This window comes from Lissotriton helveticus, chromosome 10 (assembly GCF_964261635.1).
Source record: "Lissotriton helveticus chromosome 10, aLisHel1.1, whole genome shotgun sequence".
NCBI classification, from domain to species: Eukaryota; Metazoa; Chordata; class Amphibia; order Caudata; family Salamandridae; genus Lissotriton; species Lissotriton helveticus.
In genome coordinates, this window is record NC_136071.1 from 598,296,793 (window position 1) to 598,316,775 (window position 19,983).

The 19,983-nt window shown below is 52.6% G+C and overlaps 1 protein-coding gene across 1 annotated transcript in view; it reads right to left on the bottom strand.

The window, feature by feature from the left end:
* The window catches only part of CREBBP (CREB binding lysine acetyltransferase), a 1,783,742-nt gene that overhangs the window by 84,990 nt on the left and 1,678,769 nt on the right, over positions 1 to 19,983 (bottom strand). Inside the window, exon 30 of the mRNA XM_078663125.1 lies at positions 709 to 990. Within this exon, the coding sequence (XP_078519251.1) occupies positions 709 to 990 (282 nt within the window). The remainder of the gene's footprint in view (positions 1 to 708; positions 991 to 19,983) is intronic.

The following is a 19,983-nucleotide window of genomic DNA, read 5'->3' on the forward strand; positions in this document are numbered from 1 at the left end:
CAGTATGAATCTAAAATATATGTAAATATTGAAGGGAAAGCACAAGGTGATAGAGTGATTACCTAATTTGAATCATGTTTTTTGGTCTACAATGGGCATTGCTGGTTAATACATTTGTTATGCATACAGGATAATATAGTGCTGAGATCATCAATTATTTGCGAGCTTAGTGTTTTGGCTAACAGATTTTGGTCTGCATTGGGGATATCTAACAAGAGGCTCAAGAAGGCAGCAGGTTCAGGGGCCTTTTGACTTCCCATGACCCTGTATTGTAGGTGAATTTGTATGGATGGTACACCTTATCCATACAGTGGTGATTCATATGGGAAAGAGTGCCATGTCCTTCCATCTAATCTTATTAGATGCAATGCAAATTAAGACGTCTCTGCAGGATGACTTGCAATGGGGTTTGGATCTTGGGACCATTTGCCTGACTTGAGTCAGCTATGGTTTGCTGCCTGTACATTACTTTCATTCAGGGCAACCTCTAACAGGAGGCAGGGGGATTAATGTTTCTGAACTAGTTTCAGACATTCTGGGTACTCTAGAAATCTGACTTTCTATTTGGCCACTGAGTTCCTGCTTGTAGGCTTCAATTGGATTCTGATGTATTGTTCTGGCTCCTCCTGAACGGTCTGTTATTTGCCATAAATCGACTTGAAAAAAAGTATAATGTGGATCAATGAGATAGGTCTTTCTCACACTTACCTCACAGACGGTGCAGTGCCACCTGGTTTCTACATGATGTTTACATTCATTGCAGGTGTAGACAAAGCGTTCCTGTCCCTGAGTGTGTAGCTCCACCAGCATGCACATTGTGGACCACTTGGAACGACGCAGAGTGGAGAATTCCCAGTGCTTATCCCTTGCTAAAGTCAAGAAGGCATCACGGCCATCCATTAAATCACAGCTCAACAATGGATCTGGATCAACGATGGGAGGAAGGGTGTTGATCACAGGGCCAGCATGCAGATGAATCACAAAAAATACCTGGAAGGGACAGAAAAGATTTTCACATTTACACTTAGTTCTGCATTTTTAGTCTAAAAGAAAATTGCCTATTCTCAATTGCAGACAAGAGCACTTAAAGTCAATGCCTGGAAGTTTCCAGATGCAAACCTCCGTCTTCTCATTACTGTACAAAACAGCACTTGATAAATGGAAAAAACACCAATATGTATCACAAGCAGTGAAGAGTGGGTTTATGTTCCTGTCTGCGTGCGGATACCTACTGAGAATCCTTGCCTCAAGAGGTTTTAACACAGCGTAATAGGTAATCAGTGGAAAGAGACTAGGCTTTCGATTTTTGCCTTATTAGAGCACCAAAACCCCCTGCTTGGTGCCCCAGTAATGAATCCTGTATGCTACTTTCCAAATTTAGAAAATCTGAATTTTCAGGCTTTTTTCAAATGTGCAACAGTTGCATATATTTGGTGTTCTCCGGCAGTTTATCCGATTGCACATCTGTGAATGGGGAGAAAAACCGCTTCTATATTTTAGGTTATGTATTTTCTTATTTTTGCATGGCTGTGACAACTTTGTAATAGCTGGACCCCTCTCAATGTTGTACAAAGTTGCTAAATTCCTTTGCAGCGCGAGTAACACTATTTAATTTTATAATTTGCACAATGTAGTTTGGAGGACCATTACAATATAATAGGCAAATTATGTGATTCAAATCAACCCGTGAAATATTGAGGGAGTGACTGAAATGATACAAGATGTATAATTTTGAAAACTCGACTTTGAAATGGGAATTAATGAAATGTGGTTATGAGAAAAAGAAGATGCAAAACTAGAGGAGAGGAATAATAGAGACTGTCTTGGGCAAAGAAAGCGAACATAAAAATGGCATGATAATGGATTCATTCACACTGAAGAAAATACCATGTCTGATAGGAAACTACTTGAAATAAATGGCAATGTATTTTAAAGACAGGCATTTTTGACTGACCATCCTGATGAAGGCAAGAAAATAGATTCTGCCAAACATTTGGAAACAAAGTTATTGCACCAGATAAAAGGAACTGACATTGTAATTAGCGAGACAATTTTTGAGAAACAGATTTCAATATTGGAAATCATATTTAGGATTTTGAGGGGATGTCTTTCTTATTTACTAAAATGAATTTAGAGATGTTTGAATGAAATGGAGGCCTTTAAGTAGAAGTGGTCTTCGTAAATATTTTTTTACATTGTCATATGTATGTATATGCATATAAATGCAACATTGTTTGCCATATAAAGCATTATATATATTTTTTTAAAAGAAATAAATTATTGGCAAAAATATACAACTCTGGTAAGACAGTGTAATTGAAGGGGATTATTTCAAGTGAGCACTATGCTCATTGACAAGTCGGAAAGAAACAAACTATGCAGGTCTGCTAGCAACTCAAAAGTAGATGCTTTTCAGCACACAAAATACTTGATTTGCTGTTCTCGAATTATTCATTTACTTATAGTCAGAAATGGCATCTTTCAGGCCAAACCCAGTCTTTCCTAAACATGCTATAGAAATATTCACAACCACTCCCCCCCACCCCCTCCCACCCCGCACAATCTCCTCAGTATGTCTATAGGCTTGAAGCTGCTACTGTAATTCTAAATATTTTCTACTATTTGTGATCATGTAAAACATTTACAAAGAGAATCTCAAACAGAATGGGAGAGTGACATCAAAGCCACTTAATATGAAGTGTCAGTACAACCTGTATCATCAAATGGCAGCACATTACTCATCACACATAGGAATAAAAACTAGCCAAGAAAATCTTCTAGAGTTTGGATTTGAGACCAAATTCAGATCCACTGTCAAAGCCAAGCTCCAGTTCTCTTTTTGAGCATTGCCATTACAGTACTTGCCAATGTTTGAAAACAGACAACTTGGAGAAATTAGAGGCAGCAATAATAAACTAGCTTAATCTTTCATTAGGGTTTTTAAAGAAATACCGTGTCCACAAGAAAGACAACATCTGTTTTCCACCATCTGAAATTCTAAAGCAGCGCTCACGTATCCTTCTCCTGAAGAAGCATGTCTAACGCACAAGTTACTTACCTTCGGTAACGATATATCTGTAAGAAACATTAGTTAGTGTTAGATTCCTTACCTTAGAATATCCCCAGGCGTCAGACTGGATCCGGAAAGTTTTCGTCAGCAGTACCCCTGCGCGTCGCTAGGCGTTGTCTGCGGCTCCGCATACGTCGCCGGCATCGCCGGGATGACGTCGGAGTACTCACGCTGATGTCACTTCTATACATAGCTTTCCGCGCCAGTAACGCAGAGCCATGATAGAAACCGACACTGGTGCCATGAAACTAGGGCCCTGAAAGGGATGTCCTTAACCCTAGATATCGGTTCGCAGAACGGGGAGGATGGGTGGGGCGATAAGGAATCTAACACTAACTAATGTTTCTTACAGATATATCGTAACCGAAGGTAAGTAACTTGTGCATCTGAAAGAAACACGTTAGTGTTAGATTCCTTACCCTAGAATAGATACCCCAGCAATACCAACCCCGGTGGTGGGTCTGCGAACCAAGATCACACCAGAACGGCCGAAAAAACCATCTCTCGGGACTTGGCTGTCCAGGCAGTAGTGCCTATCAAACGTGTGCATCAAGGCCCACGTAGCTGCCTGACAGATGTCCTGCAAGGGGACTCCCCGACCCAGGGCAGTAGTAGCCGCCGTGGCCCGAGTGGAATGGGCGCACAGCCCAACAGGAGGCTCCTTTTTCGCCAAGGAGTAGCAAACCTTGATGCACAAGAGGACTCACCGAGAGATGGTCCGCTTGTGCACCGCCAGTCCCTTCTTAGCGCCCACGTAACCAACAAAGAACTGGTCGTCCACCCGGAACTGGCGTGTGCTATGTAGATAGAAGGAGAGCGCACGTTTTGGGTCCAGACGGTGGAGCCTCCCTTCTTCCTTCGTAGGGTGCGGAGGCGGAAAGAAGGTGGGCAAGGTGATACACTGCCCGATGTGAAAGGCTGTGACTACCTTGGGCAGGAAAGAAGGACAAGTCCTCAGAACAACTTTGTCCGGATGGACAGAGAGGAAAGGAGGTTTTGAAGATAGAGCTTGGAGCTCACTCACTCTCCTGGCAGAGGTGATGGCAACCAGGAATGCAGTTTTAAGAGTCAGAAGACTAAGAGGACAGTTATGAAGTGGCTCAAAGGGAGCGCACATCAGAAAAGTCAGAACAAGATTCAAGTCCCACTGAGGCATCACGAAGGGAAAAGGAGGAAACAAGTGTGTGATGCTTTTCAAGAATCTATTTACAACAGGGGACTTGAAACGAGAAGGCTGATCAGGAAGCCTCAAGAAGGCTGAAATGGCCGAGAGGTAGCCCTTGAGAGTGCCCAGAGCAGAGCCCTGCTGGGCAAGAGACAGAAGGAAGAGGAGTCTGAAAGGGGACAGAGAGTGGATCCACAGCCTTTGCTGTGCACTATGCCGCAAGTTTGTTCCACCTGCAGGCGTATACCGTTTTTGTGGAGGGACGCCAGGCTGCCAGAATCACATCACAGACTTGCAAATCAAATGGCCTCAACTGTCTCCGCTCAATCCCCACGCATGGAGGTGGAGACTGGACAGGTTCGGGTGGAGGACCGTCCCCATCTGCTGCGACAGAAGGTCCTCCTGAAGATCCAGACGAATCGGGGGATCGACCAGTATCTTCGTGCCCAGTCGGGAGCCACAAGGATGACTTGGGACCGGTCTAGCCTGATCTTCTTCAGCACTCTGGGCAGAAGTGGTATAGGCGGAAAGGCGTACAACAGACCGCAGCTCCACTCGCGACGAAAAGCATCTCCGAGCGAGTGCCGCCTTGGAAATTCCAACACGCAGAACTGATGACATTGCGTGTTCTCTTCAGTGGCAAATAGATCTCACCAAGGCTCTCCCCACTGCTGAAAGAGACCATGCGCCACGTCAGAGTTCAGACGCCATTCGTGATCCATCATGCACCTGCGGCTGAGTTCGTCCGCCATGGCGTTCAGGGACCCTGCCAAGTCTTGAACCACCAGGTGACGCCCTGGTGTTCCAGCCATGTCCAGAGGCGCAGAGCCTCCTGACAGAGGGTCCACGACCCCACCCCGCCCTGTTTGTTGCAGTACCACATGGCGGTGGTGTTGTCTGTGAACACCTGCACTACACTTCCCTGGACAGAGGGAAGGAATGCCTTCAGTGCAAGACGGATCGCCCGCAGCTCCAGAAGGTTGATATGGAGCCAGGACTCCGCCGGACACCAGAGGCCTCTGATCTCCCTCTCTCCCATGTGCCCCCCCCATTCCAGGAGGGACACATCTGTCACCACTACGTGCTCCGGTTGGGGAAGGGAGAGAGATCTGCCGCTGACCCAATCGCGGTTCGAGAGCCGCCACTGCAACTGGCTCGCAGTGCCCTCCGAGATAGGACGTGGTTGGACAAGTTGCCCTGATGCTGTGCCCACTGACACTTCAGGTCCCACTGCAGAGCCCGCATCTGCCACCTGGCGTGATGCACCTGAAGGTTGCAGGAGGCCATCAGCCCCAGGAGCTGCAGCGTCAACCTGACCGAGGCTCGGGATAAAGGCTGAAAGATCGGAATCAGAGCCTGAATATCCCGAACCCGGTGTTCGGGGTGTTAAACCATAACCGCTCCAATGAAAAGGAGCTTCTGAGAGGGGCACAGGTGTGACTTCGGCACAATGATGGAGAACCCCAGCGAGTGCAGGAGGTCGGCCGTAGTCTGAAGGTGGGAGACAACTGTCTGGGGCGAGCCCGCCTTCAACAACCAATCGTCGAGATAGGGGACGACTGAAACCCCTAATCTGCGCAGATGAGCTGCGACCACCGCCACCACTTTCGTGAACACCCGTGGGGCGCTGGTAAGGCCGAAGGGGAGTACGGTAAACTGAAAGTGCTCGTGACCTACCGTAAACCTTAGGTAACGCCGGCAGGACGGGAATGGGGAAATCTGCGTCCTGCAGGGCCAACGCTACCATCCAGTCTCCAGGGTCGAGGGCAGACAAGACCTGAGCCAGAGTCAACATCTTGAACTTCTCCTTCCGGAGGAACCGATTGATGTCCCTGAGGTCCAAAATAGGACGCAGGCCCTTGTCCTTCTTGGGCACCAGAAAGTAGTGGGAGTAACAACCACGTTCTACTTCTGGTGCAGGAACGTGCTCGATGGCCTCCTTGGCCAAGAGGGCAGCAACTTCCTGTTGAAGAAATGCAAAGTGATCGCCCGACATGTGGTGGTACTGGGGTGGCATGGCTGGAGCAGTAGTCTCGAGGGGGAGGGATTAGCCCCTTCGGACTATTTGAAAAACCCACCCGCCCGAAGTGATGGTGAGCCAGTGGGGGAGGTGATGGCGAATCCTGCCGCCCACTGGCGTTTGAGGGGCCTGAAAAACCGAACTAGGAAGGTTTGGAGGCAGTGGTGGCCAGGGTGAAGGAGGATTGACTCGCCCGCTGGCCCCCAGACACGGCGGGTCCCACGTCCGCGGCCGTGCTGAGACTGTTCCTGCGCAGGCCTGTGGCTCTGAAGTGAACGTGTCGGGGTGCCCCTTCCGTGGCCACGATTGAAGCAAAAAGCAGAAGGCGGAGGAGGGTGCGTGGTGGAAAGGCCCAGGGACTTGGCCGTAGCCTGTGAGTCCTTAAGCACTCCAACGCACTATCTGCTTTGTTGCCGAAAAGGCATGTCCATCAGTATTCTGGACATCCCCAGAAAAAACAGTTGTCCTCAGCCAGGCGGGGCGACGGAGCACCACTGTCATGGAAATTGCCCTGCCCAGTGAGTTGGCTGTGTCATGGACACAACGAATAGTAAACTTGGCTGCATCCCTCCCTTCGGCAGTAGCTTGAAAGAGCACTGTCTGTGCCTCCTCCGGACATTGAGGCAGCTCGCGCGCCACCATATCCCACACAAAGTGGGAACAACGGCCCACGAGGCATGCGGTGTTCACAGACCCCAGCCCTGAACAGGCTGAAGAAAAATCTTCTTACCGAATTGCTCCAGTTTCTTGCGTTCCCTGTCCAGTGGTGCGGTAGGGAACACGCTCGGGACGCACAGACTTGGACAACCAAGCTCTCAGGGGTGGGGAAAAGGGGGTCAGGCCGGGTGATGGTGTCGTGCCACGTTCCTATCCACAGGAGTCCCTGTGTTGGGCCTGGACCAGGTGCCCAAAAGAACGTCTGAAAGTGCATCATTAAAAGGCAGCAGTGGCTCCGCAGAGGTAGCCGCCGGATGAAGCTCTTCTGTCAGGAGGTTAGTCCTGACAGCCACTGTAGGGAGCTTGAGGTGGAGGGCCTCAGCCCCCCTACGCAACACCACTGTGTAACTTGCACCCTCCTTCGTAGCCACGGTAGGAGGAGTCAGCATGCCAAGGTCAGGAGAGGTATCAAGACCACTGGCTTCCCCCAGCTCCTCATTGTGCTGTGAAAGGGTCCTCAGACCCTCCCAGTCCTCCCCTTCCTCAGAAGGCTGATGAACAGGCCGAAAATATGGAGGATGGACATAGGGATAGAAATCCCAAATCGATGTCGAGTGACGCCGTTCCGGCACCGTGTCCACATCAGGCTGAAACAGGGGGCAACATCGTCCGGAGGGCCGGGCCACGTCGAAGGTGGTGTCGGTGGGGTCGACGTCGGTGGAGGTGTCACAAGGTTAACCGGCGTCAACCAGGATCCAGGCCTGGATCCATGGGGGCCCTGCGGCGCCAGAGCCAACAGCGATGCCGGAGCCGCCGACAGTAAAGGGCGAGGACACCCAGTCGGGCCCGTGGGGCCCGAAGGCGGGACCCGACAGGACAGCCTAAAGAGATCGAGGCCACGGCTGACAGAAATTCCTGCAGCTGGGCCGGAGTCACTGACCGACCCGAGAAGGGCGGGTAGGCCAGTGGCGACTGCGTATGCTCCGCCGGAGCCGCGGGGGAGGCATCACCTGCACCCTCAGCCGCGACAGGCGAGGGGAAGTCGCAGAGCGATGGCGTTTCTTCGACTTCTTGGAACGCTTCGTCTTACCTGACCCCGAGTGCGAAGACTTCGATCCCGAGGAACGATGGTGGTGGTGGCTCCTCGACCTCCCACGGGACCAAGACCTTGAGCGGCGCAGAGCCGAATGCCGGACTTCAAGCAACTTTTGGGACGGCTCCCGCAAAGTCTAAGGCGCCATGGTCAGGCAGTCCGGGCATGACTTGGGGTCGTGGTCGCACCCCAGGAGGTAAAGACACACGCAGTGCCGGTCTGTCACCGACATACGATGACAGTCCCCGCAGGACTTGAAGCTGGGCATCCCTACTGCATCAGGAGTCAATCGATTCGAAAAATAGAGTAAAAAAGCCTTGAAAAACTCAGTCCAAAACTGACTGGGGGTACCGCTCTCTCCGGATCTGTGCTTGCTGGCGTGGTAAAAGAAAGAACTGATGTCAGCGCGCAAGGGCGGAGTCTAAGTAGTTGCTGCAACATCATCTTGGTGACCACGACGCCAACGTCAGACGCGGATCCGCACAACGCCACCTTCTGACGCGCAGGAGAACTGCTGACGAAAACTTTCCGGATCCAGTCTGAAGCCTGGGGGTAATTCTAAGGTAAGGAATCTATCACTGATGTGTTTCTTTCAGATAAGAGGTTTGGGGCCTACTAATACAAATACCTGTGAGAGTTTCATAGGACTACTCATTGCTTAATACACAGCTTCAGGGGCGTAACACAGGCCCAAACAGCCCCCGCGGTGCGGGGGGCCTCTAGCTCCAAGGGCCCCCTTCGGCACTGCACTGTGGCCGGAGAGCTCCTGATTGAGCCCGGAGGGGGCCCATCTAAGTACCGTGCAGGGAGGCCCCCTCACTTTTCGTTACGCCAGTGCACAGCTTCCTCATGTAATGCCAAGCGGCTTCCTCATGTAATGCTCAGTGTGTTGTGTGGGTTGCTGGACTCTGTGTTCTGCGAGAGGATCTCAGGAATCCATAACTCAAGCTGTATTCTCGAGCCATTGCAGAAAACACATCATTGGCAGCAAATGTGGAGCTCACGATTTAGAGCCCTATACCCCAGAAAACAGATCACTGGAACTCACTTGTGGCCATAGGTGATTATGTGGAGTCCAATGTGATGCTGGCAGCAGGGTCAGGAGCAAATATTTCAAAGTTGGAAACAGAGTCAAAGGTGGGAGGAGAACAGTCAGCAGCAGATTTACATCTGAGGATGTCTCTGAGTGATGTCTATAGAAGAAAGAGTAAAGTCATGCCCTACTGAGGCAGGGTCATCCACTAAAGTACAACAGTCGTTCCATGAAGAAAGGAGCAATGTCCTTAAAAAGCAGCACTAGAGAGAACAAAAATGGCTGCACTTGTGCAGAACTGGTAGAGGTAATAGCGATCGCCTTGTTTAATTTCCTTGATGGTGGGCACCTACAGATGAAGAGGAGGTCTTAGGTGTTTTAAAATTCCTAGGTTGAAGAAAGTCCAGAATATATACTTTTCTTGCTGAAAAGGATAGGCATAACAAGAATCTGAAGGGCCCAGAGTGGTGACCACTGTGCAATCATGTCATACAAGTAGTGACAGTAAGCCAAATTTTGATGGTTTTTACCCTTACAGGTCTTTAAAAATAAAGTCTTATGCATGGGGGCGTGGCTTGGCCGGCAGCGATGGCGGCAGCGTTTTAGGTTCGCTCCGGCCCGCCCTGTAAATATCCTGGCACTTATCCTGCCCTGAGCGTGCCTCTCCGACTAGCTGTTCTCCGGAGACCCAGTGCTGTCCGTGGGTGGCCCCCGGTTGTCTGTTGGGGCTATTGGGGCGCTGCACGACGATCTGCGGCCGAGGTGGGGCCTGGTGCGCGCCCGGGAGGCTAAAGCCGGGGCCTGCAGCGTCGCGCCTGGCCGGGGCTGTGACCATCACGCCGGCGGCGGGGTGTTGGTGCCCCGGAGCTCTTCCTGCCCCCACCCCCCTGCCGCGGGGAGGTCCTGACCGCAGGAGCGCGAGGCGAACCGCCGTGCTACCAGGCCTCCCGCGGGGATCCGGACTACCTGAGCCGGCCGTATGGTGTTGGGTAGGCGGCTGCGGCGGGCCGGCCGGCCCCTTGGAAAACGGCGACCATCTTGTTGGATCAATCCGCCGCTGTGTGCAGTGCGGCTGCATTGTGGAGCCGGCGACTTTGGGGACCGGAGGCGGCACCGGGTGAAGCTGGACAGATCTTTGTTTGTGGCCTGGTGGGGGCAGTGGCCATCTCTGGTCTCCCGGGCGGCGAGCTGCAGCTTCACAAGCCCTGCGAGGAGGTTTGCGGCGGATCAGTGGGGACGGCGCTGGTTTTCCTCCTCTCCCCCCCCATTGGACCCCGGAGTGCTTCGCCAAACTACGAGAGCCGCCCTTGGGGGATCCTGTGTGGCCTGCTGAGGCGGCTGGCTGGAGCTCCGTGGCCGTGGACTCCTTGTGCTGATCTGGCCGGCGGTGGTGAGTTGGTTGCAGAGGGGTTTGGGAATTGAGACCTGGGGGTGAGGGCGCCCGCTCGATTCCCCCCCCCCCTCTCTTCCACATGTCCTGCCTGGTGGAGTGGTGGTAGCCCTGTAGCTGGGCGCTCTGCAGTCTCATCGGGCTGTGGTGACTGGGGGTGTGCTGGCCGCAGTGCTTTGGCGTGGCTGTTCATGAGCTCTGGGTGCCCCGGGGCCAGGGGCGGCGACTGGGACCCTTGAGGGTGTGCATCGGTGGTCGGTTCGGGCCACAGCGCACGGACGGAGGTGGGGTCCCCTGTCTGAAGCGGTGACCTGGCCCGCAGCCTTCCAGATTGCCCCTCGGATCTCCGGTGTGTGGGCGCAGACGGGTGTCGCAGTGAGGAGCTCCATTGCCACACATATCATATACGGGCACCATGACACGGGGTGCGGCCGGTGGTGGACATTCTAAGCAGGGGACCCTTGATAAATTTACAGAGGCGGGCCAAGCGGCAGGCGGTGGAGGGCCGCACAACGCGGTGCCCGACAATGCAGCATTAATGGCGGCCATTACGCAATCAAGGGACATGCTTGACGCCAAGATTGGGGCTGTTGGATCTGACGTTATGTTACTCCGCCAGGATCTATGGAAATCTGTTGAAAGGATCACCGGCACGGAGACTCGCGTTTCCGAAGTTGAGGATGATGTGTCTGTGCTCAAGAAAAAGGTTGCCGCTATGGAAAAGATTCAAAAGGGCCTCGCCATGCGGGTTGAGGATGCAGAAGGGCGTGCTCGGCGGAACAACCTCCGTTTTGTTGGTTTTCCGGAGGACTGTGAGGGCAACAACGCAGAGCGCTTTCTGGCTCAGTGCTTGGAGAGAAGGATACCCTCGGACGCTCTATCCCGCTGCTTCGTTGTAGAGCGGGCTCATCGGGCACTCATGCAGAAGTCCCCTCCCGGGGCGCGCCCGCTCCCAATCATTGCAAAATTTTTGAACTATGCTGATCGCGACGCCATCCTGTGGCATGCACGGTCAAAGACCCCCTCACGTACAACAATGCCACCATACTCATCTTCCCAGACTACACGCGGCTGGTGCAACAGCAACGCCAGTCTTTCCTTGCGGCTAAGGCCCGCCTCCGAGGCCTCAACATCCAGTATGCCCTACTTTACCCGTCACGCCTGCGGGTCATCTATCAGTCCCGCATGCTGTTCTTCGATTCCCCCGAGGAGGTCTTCCAGTGGACGGATGAGACTGTGAAACTTCGCGTCACCCCGGCTCCAGGCGGTGAATTGGATTCCTCCTCCAGTGAGAAGGCCCATGGTGGGCGGTCTGCGGAGTCAGTGGCGTCGGCTCGACTTCTAGCCGTAGCTCGCGCTCTGGCTCCACGTCTCGCCAGGGGGATCTGCTTCCGGAACAGCGGCACCAGGACGTTCCCTGATGTATGAGACTCTCGTCCTGAACTGTGTGCACAGCAATAACAGACGCTCAGGTGCTTAGGTGTTGGGGGCTGGAGCCTGCCCCAGTAGGTTTGGGTGGGTGGGCGTGAGAACCCTGTTTTATGGGTTGTCTCTCGGGGATCCATTGGGAGGAGGGGTTCGAGTTCCCCCGTTGGGAACCGGGCTGCGCTCCAACCGCGACAGGTGCTTCCATGTTTGGGAGGTGCAGGGTGGAGGGGGGGTTGGTGTTTGGGGTTCGAGTTGGGGGGACCGTTTGCGCATGTTATGCTGCTCTGTGTTTGCTATGCTTTTTATGTGCTGAGTCACCAAGACACATGTCATCTTTGTAAATACTTGACCCTATGTCTGCTACGGGGGGCGGTAGGCCGGTGAGTTGCGGCTCCTTGCGTATTTTGAGCTGGAATGTGCGAGGGGTGTTGGACAAGGCGAAGAGGGGTGCGGTTTTCCGATATGCTAAGAGGGCGGGGGTGGATGTCTTGTTATAGCAGGAAACGCATCTGCTAGGCACAAGGGTACCATGTCTCCAGCGATTTGGGTACACACAGGTGTTCCACTCAGGCTTTGTGAGGGGGTCTAGGGGGGTTGCTATACTTGTACATCGTAGGATCTCCTATGTGCATGATGTGGGAAGTTGGCCTGATATATGATGCTCACTACTTCTAGTGATCACCTTGTATCAGTCCAAACAACCTTTATGGTGATTGGTTGTAAGTCAACCTTATAGACCAGCTATCCTAATGGTAGCATGGACAAAGCAGTCTTAGGCTAAACTCTTTTGGCATGTGAAGCCAGCTGTTTTACCACAATATAACCCCTTGAATACCAGATGAAAGGACACCACACAGGTTGTTATGAAAATAAACAATATATTTATTAATAACAACACCTCTGAACTCTTTATGAGATCAGAGGGCTAAGCACATGACAATACTAAGAAGGAAATACGAGTTAGCACAATATTTACACGTGTGCCCTAGGGGCACGACAAACCATATACTAAAGACAATGGAATGCGAGGAAGGAAAGTACTGTAAGGAGATCCAGGGGCTGGAGGATCGCTGGGACTACGCTACGAACTAGGTAAGTAAGGAGCAGGAGGCCCACGGGACTCACGTGCAGAGTGGAAACTCTCACGCGGGATGCGTACCAACGTCTATCGATACTACAGTTTACAAAGTTACGGATTCCGGACGAACCCGGCTGGATGGAGGGAAAACAACAGTGGACCTGGACACTAGGATAGTGGACACTGACTTCAGCACCTAGAAGCTTTAGTTACCTAACCCACAGGCTGCGGGTGCATAGGGCTGAAGTGGTGTCGGGTTCGCTGCGTTGCTCCCGGTGATGCCTGAAACAAAGAGTTGCTGGCAGGCAGCCAGATGGAGGAGTCCGGTGGTTCCAAGGATGGAACTAGGAAGGAGAAGTCCTGAAAGGGAAGGGGACAGAGTCTTGGTCACTAGCCAGTGACGGTGCTGGAACCAGGAGGGAACCAGATGCTGTCGCCGCGTTCAGGGGAAGGAAGGGTCGCTTCTCTCTGTAGCTGCGCGGACCAGGAGCTGTTCTTTACGACCGGGCTGGAGGCACGAGCTGTCCCACGTAGTCTGCTGCTGATGGCGGTGTTGGATCGTCGATCTGGTCAACAGGCCTTGGCTAGTGCAAGCCACGCGGTGGAACAAAGATGGCGTCTGGTGCGGACCAGGAGGGTCCGGGGTGCTTCTCTTTCACAAGGAAGCAAGGGCCAGTCTGGGGGACCAGACTAGCAGTGTTGAAATCTTCGGGTCGTCGTCTCAGAGGTCACGAGCCAGCCGGCAAGTGACCAGACAACAGGGAAGGCAGCAACCATGCAAAAGGGCCCCACGCAGATCTCGTGGAGGCTGGGGGGCTGATCTTGGGTGCAGGTGCTGTGTCGGTGTGGGGCTTCTCAGTCCCCGATGCACTTACTCGAGGGTCCCTCGGTGGTCGTGCTGGAAGCACTGGGCAGGTTTCTTCAAGCTGGCCGTCTCCACGTTGCTCGTCGCACCCACGGGTCCCAGCTGTGCTGTGGATGTGGGTAGAGGTCAGAGGGGTCTGGAGGTCCGGGTCTCGTTGAGCTGGGTCGTCGGATTCCGGGAAGGAAGGACTTGCAGCAAACCGCACAGGAGCTTGATGGTGCCTGCGAAGCAGGATGGTCACTCCCTGACCATAGGGGAGATTCTTCAGTCTTCTGATGTTCAGGAGGTCGAAGGTCAAGAGTTTCTTCGTGGAAGTTGTCAAGATTAATCTAACTTGGAATGGGACCAGCTCCTACCTTTATTCAGCTAAAGGGGGCTGCACTACGACTAGGTCCCTCCCCTGGGTGGGACCAGGAAGGGGTGTGGTTACACCCCCTATCCTTTGTCCGGTTTCCCGCCAGAGCTGGGCCTGGAGCGACCCAGCAACTGGTTGGAACCGGTGTATGCACAGGGCACCTTGTGTGCCCCAGGCATGTCTCATTCCTTTCAGCCTTGGCCTACCTAATACACAAAATCCTGTCTGGGGTGGTGCTAGCACCTCCCAAGGCAGGAAACCCTTTGTCTGAGCCTCCCTCGCTGGAATGACTCCCAGCAGCAGGAGGTCAGACTTGTGTCTGTGGTGGCAGCATCCATCTTGTGATGCTGAGGCTCGAGTTAACTTTAACCGGGGTTCACAGTTACATACATGTCGTGTCCCTCTAGAAGGGTGGAATGCTACCCCCGTCGCCAGAATTGGCGAGGGGGTAATATTCCAATTCGTATGGCACCTTACTCGACATGTTTTGATAATGTTATACCAGAGTTAGCATTTAACCGCGAGGATTATAATGCACTTAAGAGTATATGGTATAGCGTTATCATGGAACAGCTATTAGGACTTGGTTCCGCAAGCTGCAAACGGGCTAAGCTCATGCCAGAGCACCATCTCACATAATTCCAAGCACTCTGCCTTCAGGATTGATAAGGCCTTCTCTAGGAGTGACTGATAGGAATATATGTGTCCATTTTAGGTTTAGATATAGGGGACTATATCTAAAGCAAAGGGTGATTACACCACCTTGCCCCAGCTGTCGTGCAGCCAGTTGTGTCTGTTTAGATGGCCAGCCAGGGGTGGCATAATGCATGCTTCAGCCCCCGGTAGGCCCTGGGTACACCTATGCCCTGGATACCTAAGGTATACTGTACAGGGACTGATAAGGTAGCCCAGTACCAATTGGTAAATGCACTTAGGGTACATGGTTGTATTTTTAGAGAGAGAACAGCTAGGCTGTGGGTCTGATTAGCAGGCCCACAGCCAGGGAAAGTCTTAAATCAGTGAAGCAAAAAGCAAAAATCTGGGGTGGCCATGGGATTGCAGACCCCACTCTCCTACACATGATACACTCTGGACTGACCCACAGGGCCGGTATGTCTTTGTGCAGGGCAGGGTCGGGGGGGACAGGGTGACCCTGGGTAGCGTATATGCCCCTCCCCCTCTGCAGTGGCCTCTTGTTGAAAAGCTCACGACCCTTTGGGACACCATGCCAGATGCTCTGTCCATAGTGGGGGGAGATTGGAACGATGTCATGGACCTGGGCAGTGATAGGTGGCGTGGGGGGGGGCGGTCGCTGGGGGAGGTGGTTTCCACCACCAAACTCCATGCTCTAGTGACAGGTCTGGACTGGATCGATACGTGGAGGTATCGCCATGGTTCACGTAGGGACTACTCATACTTCTCAGCAGTCCATGAATCGTTTTCTCGATTGGATTACATCTTTGTTCCGAGGGGGCTGGCCCATAGGATCCACTCGGTGGCTATTTTGCCGAGAGCCCTGTCCGACCATTCCACGGTAGTCCTCACATTCCTCATGGGCCCGGCCAGGCAGCTGTTTCACTGGCGTATGTCTGCGTGGCACTTGATGCAGGACGATTACAGGGAGCACATGGCCAAAGAACTAGATCACTACTTGTTGTCCAATGTAGGCTCCGTAGCCTCCCCGACAACTATCTGGGAGGCCTTAAAACCAACTTTGAGGGGTATTGACATTTCTTGGTGCGCAGCGGCCCGTACGGAGCGAAGGAGAGACTTAGTGCAGCGCGAGGCTGCGCTTGAGGATTTAGAGCGTAGGAGTAGGGGGGTGGATGGAGGTCCCGTCAGACGTCAGCTACTACTTGCTCAGCAACAGTACACAGCCGTTCTCATGGATGAAGCGCGACAGGCTTGGCTGGCCACTCGTAGTCGGGAGTACCAGTGGGGGGACAAATCATGTAAAATGTTACACCGCCTTTGTCAGGGCACTTTACCTTCCCAACCGCTGCCCCAACTTATGTGCCCTAGTGGGGAACCTGTAGTTGAACCCACGGCTATCGCGAAGAGCTTCGCTGTGTATTACGAGGGACTTTACGCGCCCCGGGAGTGCTTGCCGGTTGATATGGTCCAGAAATTTATTGATTACCTCCCCCCGCGGGCTGTCTCAGATGAAGTGCGGGATTTATTGGACAGGCCGTTGACTGATGATGAAATTGGCACGGCTCTTGGTGAGTTGAACCCTGGTAAGGCGCCGGGTCCAAATGGCTTCCCCGCCGAATTCTTTCATCGGTTTTATGTGCAGCTGGGTCCGCGACTCCGACCGGTGATGGAGGAGGCGCGCGAGAGGGGGGGGGTGCTCCCACCTGACTGGAGGCATGCCGAGGTCGTGGTCTTTTTTGAAGCCGGGCAGACCCCCTGAAAGCCACGCGTCCTACCGCCCGATATCGCTACTGAATACTGAGGCTAAGGTCTTGGCCAAGGTCCTGGCTAATAGGCTTAAACCTCACATTGCGGACCTGGTCCATCCTGATCAGGCGGGGTTTATGCCTCGCAGGGCCACCCGCCACAATATTAGACGCGCTCACGTCGCGATTTCCGCATGGAAGAGCCTGGGGGAGCAGGCGGCGCTTTTTTTGGCCGACATGGATCGCGCCTTTGATTCTTTGAGCTGGGTGTACTTATTTGCCCTGCTGCGACGCCTTAATCTTGGCCCCCGCTTCTTGGCATATGTTCAGCTGTTGTACACGGATCTTACGGCCTCCGTGCGTGTCGGGGGTGCTGTCTCTCGTTCTTTTTCAGTTCAGAGGGAGACACGGCAGAGCTGCCCCCTATCCCCTTATCTATTAGTGCTCGCCATGGAGCCCCTCGCGGCATGGGTGCGCATCGATGCCCAACTTAAAGAAAGACCTTCGGTGGTCGGCGGATCTGGTGGATAAAATAGCGCTCTATGCCGATGATGTTTTGATTTTTCTTACGGATTTGGACCGCGGCTGCTGCGCATTCTGCAGATTTTTGGGGAAACCACCGGCTTATATATGAACCCCGCTAAGTCGACGCTGTGGATACTCGGGGGACAGGAGTGGGTCGGGGCGTGGGCGTCGGACCTCCAGATGGCGTCGGGCGGTATGAAATATCTGGGGGTGTATTTATCAGAGGATGCTACAGTCTCCCGAGAGCGTAATCTCACCTCGGTTTGGAATCGTACGCGCGAGGATATCAAGGTGTGGTCCCGTTTGCCATTGTCTATATATGGCAGATCGGCAATTTTTAAGATGGTTGCGCTTCCCCATATCGTGTACCAACTACAAAATCACCCCTATCAGATCCCGCCCAGCTGGTTCCGACAAGTCAACTCGGCACTGAGTGGTTTTATGTGGGAGGGGGGGGATTGCTCGTGTGGCGCTGCGGACATGTTTCCGCTCAACATATACTGGGGGCCTGGCCACATCGGACGTGCTCTCTTATTATCAGGCGGATCATCTGCTGGTCTTGAATGACTGGTGGTATGGTGACCGGGGCGATCCGGCCTATGCTGTGGAGCGATTCCTCATGGGCTCGGCGTCGGTCCACACGCTGCTGTATTCGGCAGTGCTCCGGCGGTGTCTTCCTTCTGCCACGCAGGTGGTTTTTTGCGTCTGGCGGAAGGTGCTGCGTAGAATGGGGTGGTGGAACGTGCTCACTCAGGAAACCCCTCTTTGGTCCAATGGTCGCCTGCCCCAGTTAGCTGCGCTAATGGGTTTCCGGGGCTGGGATGCTATAGGCATCTCAACGTTGGGCGATGTGATGGCAGGATGTACTCTTAAATCCTTCCAGGACTTGCAGAACGAATTCGGGATGCCCCGATCTCAATTTTTTAAATACCTACAGTTTCGGCACGCCTTGACGCCCTACTTAGCCGACCTTGAGCAGCTCCCTGACTTTAGTCCGCTGGAGGCTAAATTGTTCATGGGGGAACTACCCGATAAGAAACTCTCACATATCTATCAGACCCTGGTGCATCACTGCTCCTCCGAACTACAGAAACTCAAGGCTGCGTGGGAGGAGGATCTTGGGGATTTGGAGGAAGAGGACTGGAATGAGGCTCTGGCAAGTCCACGGCTAGCAGCAATTTCCATTCGCTTGCGCTTGATCCAATTTAAATACTTGCATCGCGCGTATTTTACTAGACAGCGGCAATGGAGGGCGGGTATGGTGGGGTCCCCAGATTGTCTCCACTGTGGCTCGGACGTAGGTACACTCCTTCATACTGTATGGGGATGCTCCACACTACAGAGGTTTTGGGATGGAGTCTTTCGATGCTTGTCGGAGGTGCTGGCCTGGGTGCTTCCACGGGACCCCAGATTGGCGTTGCTGAATGTTATGGAGGGTATTGGGGGCAATAGGTACAAACGACATTTGCTGCTCCTGGGCTTCGTCCTAGCTAAGAGGGACATTGCCAGGGCCTGGAAAGCGCCACAAGCCCCGCCCCTGGCCGCCTGGAAAAACGGTATGGACTTCTGCATGGGACTTGAGAAACCCATATTTCTGGCCAGGGGGTAAATGTAAATGTAAATGTTTTTGTACTTGTATAGTGCACAGCTACCCAACAAGGGTCTCCCGGCGCTTGTACTCATACCGCTGAGGAACCCTTCCTGGCTTTCCTTGTGAAGTGTCCACTCCTGGACACCCCCATGGTGAAACCAGGCATCCCCAGCGCTGTTGGGGGCCGTTGTGGAGATTAAGCAAGCTATTGCCCAGAGTTGCAGCGTGGGGCCCATGATTAGAATAGGCGCTGAGGCGAGAATATCAGGTTAGAGGAATTTATGAGCCCGAGACCCGCCGAGGCAGGAATCGAACCCTGGTCCCGGGCCTGAGCTCTGCATCAAGGTCTGCCGCTCTAAACATTTGAGCCACACTTCTCCAAATGTTTGCCCAGGCAAACATTTTAAAATTTGGAAGAGATGGGCTGAGTACCGAGGGCTGGACTTGGACCCTCCGCCTGATGTAACGGCCCTCCCGTCGCCTTGACATCTGGACATTTGCTAATAGTGTGAAGTGTCTTGAATTGACTATGCATGTTTTCGGTAGACGTGTTTCTCATTTTTATGTTAGCAGCAGCGCAATTGGGGGGTGGGGTGGGGGGCGGGCTAGTCTGTTCTGTAAAAGTCTGCAGATGATATTCTTACTTCGTTGATGTTGGCAGGAGACTCCGGTGCTCGGGGCTATGCATTCTATGTGTGATCAGACAAATAAAAATCTGTTTAAAAAAAAAAAAAGTCTTATGCATAGCAAATCAAGCACAAACGTTAATACAGAGATAATCTCAGGACTTCTCAGGATCATTTACATCTTTGGCATACAGAAGCAAGCATTTACAATGCAATCAATCTCGCCTTTAGGACCTTACATGTATTTAGCTATGCAGCACATTAGCCTGGGTGCGGAAACATCTACTGTTCTTTAATATGGAGGGAAAGTAAGCACCAAACTGCGTGACACACCAGGTATGGAAAAACTTGGAGAGAAATGTTGTTGGTATAGTTCAAAGCTCTGTTTTTATTATAAAATCAAGGCCTTCGGTGGTCATATCACTGAAAATTCAAGATTTGAAAAAGAAAATATTGTCGACGGGTGCCCGTGAAGATGGCGCCAAGCTTATTAAAGAAACATTTTTTTTAAAGTGGGTTGGGGGGCAGAGCCCTGTGGTGACTCACTGGAGAGCACCTTGAGTGCTGAGCCCAGCTCGGCAGCCCAATGCCGCCCTGCCAGGGGCTCCCCGCACTTTATCCAGGGCTAATCTTATCATTTCTATAAGGCATTTGCAATTGCTTGTGTTTGCAAAATAAAAAAATGATC